This window comes from Chaetura pelagica, unplaced genomic scaffold, assembly GCF_000747805.2.
Source record: "Chaetura pelagica isolate M959 unplaced genomic scaffold, ChaPel_1.0 scaffold343, whole genome shotgun sequence".
In the NCBI taxonomy this organism is placed as follows: domain Eukaryota; kingdom Metazoa; phylum Chordata; class Aves; order Apodiformes; family Apodidae; genus Chaetura; species Chaetura pelagica.
The window spans coordinates 796,596-803,756 of NW_009952873.1; the positions used below are offsets into that span (position 1 = coordinate 796,596).

Here is a 7,161-nt window from a genome sequence, read left to right on the forward strand (position 1 = left end):
ATTCCTGCTTATCATTTCTCTGATAGTCTTTTGCTAATTTCAATCCCTACAGCAGTACTACTCTCGGAGCCAAGGCAAATTAATTTTCCATCCTATTTAATGATGATAATCTGTATCGAATGCTTTATTAAAGACAAGATATTCTACATAATTATGAAACAGTATTTATTTAGAATTACAAACTTGGCATTTGGTAATCAGAAACAGTTGTTACAAGAATTTGACCAGTGCTGGAAAGGTATGTAATGGTTATTGGATGAGTACTTTTTAGATGGAGAACTTGTATTCAGAACAAAGGAAAGAATGTGTTTAGGGACTTGGAACTTATTCTTTGTGACATTGTCTTCTGCCATGTCAAGAATGAGGGCTTTAATGATCTCTACATATCCTTGCAGTGAAAATCTATTTTTTTGTATAACAAGTGTGTGTTTTTTCAGACTCCATGACAGAAAGATGTGTATAATAGGACTGAGCATCTTAATGGAATTGCAGAACCGACCACCTGCAGTGGATGCTGTTGCTGCCCAGATTGTCCCATCAATCCTTCTCCTCTTCCTGGGTTTAAAACAAGTTTGCGCCTCACGAGAACTCACAGAACATGAGGATCATGCTAAAGATGAAAAACACGTTGCAGAAGATAATGGTAAAATCTCCCCTTTTCACATTGTGGATTTTGTCTGGATTTAATTTAAAGGGGGTAAGAAATTGCAGTTCATTTATAAGACTCATTAGGCTGCTGAAAATAGCTCGGCTTACTGGGTTCTTGAAAGTTCATCTTAGGAATTGATTTTACCTCCCAAAATGTAATAAAAACATTATAGTGTATAAGAGCTAACACTTTGTGCAAAGGTAGTATTGGTTTAAGAGCAGCAATAAAACCTGCAAGTCCACTCTTCTGGGTTATGTGCTCTGTCTTCTCACGCAGGCAACAGGAGTTTGCCAGGACTGCACTGGTTATATTCTTGATTTGTGAAAAGAAGTTGTTCCTAGTACCCAACTATTTGAAAGACCTGTTTGGTTGAACTTTGAAGGAAATTCTAGCAAGTCTCCTGGGTCCAAATGGAAAGTGATTTGCAAATTGGGGTTTGAGACAGCTGAGGTTCCTAGAGTAGACAGACCTCTTACTGCTGTGTCTGCTGGAAGAGGAAAAACATCAGAGAATAACTTGTGGAGGGAATTGTGGAGACTGAATTTTACCCATCACTGCAGGCAGATATTTCTGGCTGTATTGGACTTGAAACTGGAGATAGATGGTTTGAGCTCTGAAAATTAGATCAAATGTAAGCATATTCTGTAATTCACCCATTTTTTTACACATGATTCTACAGTAATGGAATTGCAGAGTTAATTCTCAATGCATAGAAACACAGTATGGAAAGAGCACAGTAATTTTCAAATCTCTGTCCTGTGATTCAGTCCCTGCTTGTTGAAGATATAGTCATCTTTATCTCTTCTAAATTGTTCACACAGGAAAAGCTGAAGGTTTGGAACTGGAGGGAAATTTTTAAAATCTTGATTATAAATCAGAAATACATTTCTTCAAGTAAGAAATAGCAGTGTTTAGAATTGCATGTTGGAACTGTATTTAATTCAGGTTGTAATAGTTGTTTCATAAGCGGAATGGAAGGTAAAGCTAAGCCAAAGATGCTATTTTAAGTTTGTTCAAATAAAGGAGCACTGAAGAATAGCAGGCAGACATTTGACCTACATCTGGTTTTCTCTTTTTTTTTTTGTCAATTTATGAAGTCTGCGCAAGTCTCTATTTGTAATTTTAAAAGTACAGTGATGAAACACTCTGTCAAAGACACATTTTCTCAAATTTTTTAGATCCTGTAATTGCACAATGACTGCATAAATGAACAAAGAAAAAATTTTGCAGTTTCACATTCCCCAGGTGTGCTTAGAAACATCAGTTCAACTGAGCTTGAGTGTAGAAAGCATTTTAACAGCTTCATTTTTCCAATTCTTCTAAGACTTTGGGGGAAGGGTGTTAAGAGAAGGTCCCCTTTCTAGCCAAAACCTAGATTTATTTAAATTGGCTTTCATCCATAAGTCAGTCTTCTTATACTTTTTAAACTTTCTTTTACAAAACACATCAATGCTTTTGCAGAAGAGATACCAAGTGACGAGGAGGAGACATATGAATTGAGCCAGGCAATGCAGGAGAACTATGGTGGAGGAGGAGGAGTTGATGGTGAAGGTGGAGAAGAAGAGGATGAAGATGATGATGATGATGACTGGGATGAAGATGCATTGGAAGAGACTGCTCTTGAAGGGTTCAGCACACCTCTTGACCTTGAAAATGGTGTTGATGAATACCAGTTTTTTACACAAGCACTTTTAAGTATGTGTTTGCAGAATGATATAGCATGATTGAAATAGTTTGGAGCTGTTTATGGTCATCACAGTGAAAAACCCTCTTCTTTGTGACAAGTAGTAGTTTAGATTATTGAAGCTGGAAAATGTGGTCTCCCTTTCTAATGTTATTTATATTATTTTTTTACTTACAAGTACTTCAAAAAACAAATGGTAGCAAATACAGCTGGAGATTAATCCTCCTCATGTTCTCTTTCAGAACTTTTTAATCACAGCCTAAATAAGTGGGGCTCAGTCACTAGAGGGTCTCCTATATATAGAAATATTTGTCACTTTATATATGCTGAAATCATAATGGAGAAACTATTTTCTCCTTTTCCTCTTTGGCTAATCCTATTGCTTTTAGTTTTGAGCATTGTCCATGAATAATGGCCTCATAGTTAACTTTTTATTTCAGAAAGCAGAGGATGTAATTAAGTTCCCCAAAAAGGATTGTCTCTGTTACAGTGGGGATTCTGTGGTAAGAAAACTGACAGGACTACTGAACCTGTTTTGCAGTACAAATCCTGTTTGAAAACCAACCAGGAATTCTGTGTGTTTCATTTTGCTTGTCTGAAGTTAACTTGCATTGTAGCCTGCTCATCACTTTCCATCCGCTCCTGTTCCGGCAGCGGTGCAGAGCCGAGACGCAGCCTGGTACCACTCGCTGACAGCGCCGTTGAGTGAGGATCAGAAGAAACAGCTGCAGGAAATCTACACATTAGCAGAACACCGACGAAATGCTGCACGTGAGTCATCTCTCTGGGGCCATTTTACCTGTTGCAGGGGTGCTGGAACTGCATCTCATCTGGAACAAAAGAGAGAATAAGTCTGTGTGCTAATTAACATATCCTGAGAAGCATGAGTAGTATATACAAGTTATATTATCCCTTGTCTGGAAGTATATGTTACTCAGATTACTGTAGCTTCTAATTAATGTCTTTCTCATTAATTTGTACTGCTATTTGAACAGGGTACAACTTGTTTTTTGCACAAACTGTCATTTGAAATGAAGAGCAAATCAAGGCAATATCTGGCTGTCAGCTAGGCATATGATGAAGATAACTATGGATTATTATTAGTTGAGCAGTTTTATAACTTTTTAGCCACTAACATTGCCTTCACAGTCAATGTGAGCTTTCAGATGTTTAGAAAGCTTGCATTATGGAAAATAAATTCAGATCTAATGAAAAAGCAAGCAGAATAGGGTAATATAGACTGATTCTGTAAAGGATTAATTTCTCAGTTCAGTTGTAGAACTGTGAGAGTGCTTATGCATTTAGAATAATCTGAGTGTAATTTATTACTGTCACTGCATTGAGAGAATGGCATTTTGACTCAAGAGTTTTTTCCACAACTTTGCATTCTTAACTGAGTTGTATTGTCTCTGGCAAAAGTGTTCTCTTTAGGCTATTTTTCATATCTTTTCTGTTCTTTGTATTCCAGAGACTAAGACAATAGAGCAACAAAGTGGCTACACATTTGACAACAAAGGACTGATCACAGCATTTAACTTTGCTGGAGGTACTGCTGGTGGCAACTGAAGGATCAGCTACAAAGGTCAATGGGAAGGGTCTCATCATTGCATTTTCTTGAAATCATCGTGACTTCTGAGTGATAGGGGAGGGTAATTTAATGCTGCTGAAGGTTTTCTGGAAAATAGCAGTGTGCTTCCCCCACCAGAATGCTTTTTCTAACCAGCTACTGTAATTCACAAACTCTTGTGGTGTTTTTATAATTTGATGGACTGAAAGGAAACATTTGTCCTCAAGGAACCTGAATGACTGGGAGGGGCCAGGCTGCATCTAATTGAGTTGCACTTCTCAGGTTTTTGCTGTGCAGAATTGATAGATTTGTATGGATAACAGTGCCTTCTGTTGTACATGGATTGCCTGAACAAATGGATTCTGGAGTGCATTATAATTTTTTTAAGTGTAAGGACATTTCTTGGTACACTGTAAGCCTTGGTTCCATGTTTTCCAGTCACCTGCTTTTTACTGCTTGGTTTAATTGTTCATTGATTGCATATGCATTGCTGGGTTCAGAATATTATCTCATCTTCCCTCTTTGGTGCAGATGAGATGTGTAGAGGGAGTGTCTGCTGGAGTTGCAAAGCATACACTGGCCATATCAGAGGGTCTTAAAATTGCAGATTTTCCATTAATGCAGTAGTCTTAAATTATTTTTCATAGCCATGAATTCAACAAACTTGAGTTTTGATGGCACTCATGGCAGGTGGCTACCCTGAATTACCTCCTGCCTGGAAAGGTGGTGTGGTCCTCGCATGTAGATGTTCTACATGACAACTTATGGTTTCCACTCTTTTTCATGAATATTGGATTTTACTTGGGATTCTATAAACAAATTTTCTGTTTTTGTGAATTCATTACCATTCCAGTGGTAAAACTGAATAGTGTGGTACAAAATATTTACAGTATTTTATTTACCTTGATAGAAGAAAGAGAGCTCCAAACGTATTTCTTCTTACTCTTACACTTATGTGATTGAATTTCTGGTTTGCATTCCATCTGGCTGTTCTTGTCCTACACTGAAATTTAATTTTTGCCAGATTTTTTTTCTGCCTAAATTCAAAGACTGGTTCCTCATAAATTGAAACACATCTAACAAGGTGTTTGTGAATATGTTCATTTAGTAAGAAACTGATAGCAGTACTAATTTGAATAGGTGCCCCTTTTTTCGATCTATTGGAATCACAGTGGTGTAGCCAATGTAAGCAGGGGTGCTTTAGAATGTGAAGTTTGGATTGGAGATAAAATGTTTAGACCAGATTTTGTCTATATGTATTAATTTCTTTATCACTTAAAAATATGTAGCAGTTTCAAGCACATACTGATAATGTATGTCTTTAGAGCAGTCTCAATTGAAAAATCAAAGCCCTTCCCATACCCCATCTACTTACACATGGCTGGCCCTGCACTGTGCTGAAACTTTCATTTTTCATATGTTAAAGTAATTATAATTCAGTCTGATAAATCTGAGGCACTCTACACCGTGGCTGCTTGAAAAGACCCAAGTGTCTCTGCTCGTTCCTTGCCCCATTCCCTGGAATTTTCTCAGCCTGACAGCTGCAGGGCAGAACATTCCCTGCTGCTTTCCTTTCTCCTGCACCATTGTGTCATAGTCCTCTGATGTTCTTTGCTTCTGCTGCTGGTTTTTTGTTTTTTTTTTTTCTTCCTCCCACAGCAGCTGCAGAGTAAAGTTGGCCTTGTGTAAGTTTTTCACTGCTGCTACTCACTTATTAGGTACAGTGAAAATTTCTCACCTTTAAGTCTGTTATGCATACAAGAAACCATGAGAATTCCAAGGTCTTTATTTCCAAAAGGGAACAATACATTGAGCTGCATTGGATAACCTCTGTAAGCTCAAGCAGCAGAGGACATCCTTTATTGTGAATGTTTATTTTTAATGAAAACTATAGGTCACTTTTGCTAATTTAGGCCTGGGGGTGTATTGACTGAGGCAGTAGGGAGACATTACATCTGGTTTGTTGGAGAGTTTCTCCAAAACCATAGTAATTTTGAAATCCTTCATGAATTTAAGAAATTATTTTGGAAGTGAAATACATGGATGATGTCTTTCTTAACCTGACAATTGAAGCTAAGTATTAGGCAGGTAAACTGTTTAAGCCATTTCTTCTTTTATTTAAAGGAAAGAGATTGTTGAGTTTGGTTTCTTTCAAAGCCCATCTGTCTTCTCTACACTGGCATGCAGCGTAGATGAGAGACTTACTTTTTTCTGTTAATGAAGTTGCTTGCACAGTCACAAGCTAATTTAAGAGTTAATGTGTTGAAGGAAAAATCTGCTTTTCCATAACATCATCTTTGTGTCACTCAGCTGAACTATGGCTGCTCCCTCGTTCTGCTTCTTGTATACTTTTCAAATCAACTGCCAAGAAAATTTCATCCAGATGTTTCTTACAAGGGGTTTAATCAGCAGCATGGAGTCGAGAATCTTTGTTGTCTGTTTGGCAGTGGGGGTCAGAGATGTCTGAGGGGATGGCATGTAAAAAGGTTAAATGGTCTTACCTTCCCAGGAGATTCATGAGCAAATGTTTCTACTGGCAAAAGCAAATGTTAATTATTTTACTCCTTTTTTTTGAAAAAGGTTTTCATCCAAAAAGATTTATTGGGCTCTAGCCTCCACTTTAACATATGGTTCTCTTTTAACATGATAAATATCTGTTTGTACATCATCATAAATAGGTAATGGATTTTAGGGATTTCTTTCTGAGCTGTGTCCAGCATTGTACTACATTAAAGGGAGAGTAACACAGATGTGCATTACTGTCTCACTTTGAAGCCAAGGTAGTCATGGAATATCAGATACCAGCATGGGCCAGCCAAGCATGATGCATTTGCCATTGCAAGTACAGAGAATCATGAATGTACTGTAAAATAAAACAAAGTTTGGTAACAGGTGACCTATGTTGCCCCATGCTTATGTTCCCAAAGTGTGAGGTGACTGGTATGGGCATCATGGGGGCTTTACATAGGAAATTAGCATTATGTAGATTATAATCATAGCAAATATAAACTTACATAATAAGCTGCTTTTCCAGATAAAATTAGCTGAGCCTGGGTGTTGAATTGCATATGCTGTTTTGTCGCTCTTGAAAGGAAAATAAGAATCACCACATGTTTTGGCTGTTTCTTTTTGCACTCTCTCTCTCTTTCAAAGTTGAAGTACTTGGTTTGCTTTCGTTACAAAGGAAAATCTTTAATCAAAATGGCCAGCCCCAGGAAGAATGAAGAATATCAACCTAAGGAAAAAGCTGAAAAACCCCCA

The 7,161-nt window shown here is 37.5% G+C and overlaps 1 protein-coding gene across 1 annotated transcript in view; it reads left to right on the plus strand.

Moving 5' to 3' along the window:
- The window catches only part of IPO8 (importin 8), a 55,222-nt gene extending 50,708 nt beyond the window's left edge, over window positions 1-4,514 (plus strand). Inside the window, exons 23-26 of the mRNA XM_009995215.1 lie at window positions 438-643; window positions 2,111-2,344; window positions 2,988-3,104; window positions 3,802-4,514. Of these exons, the coding sequence (XP_009993517.1) occupies window positions 438-643; window positions 2,111-2,344; window positions 2,988-3,104; window positions 3,802-3,899 (655 nt within the window). The 3' untranslated portion in view covers window positions 3,900-4,514. The remainder of the gene's footprint in view (window positions 1-437; window positions 644-2,110; window positions 2,345-2,987; window positions 3,105-3,801) is intronic.
- Window positions 4,515-7,161: the final 2,647 nt, after the last annotated feature.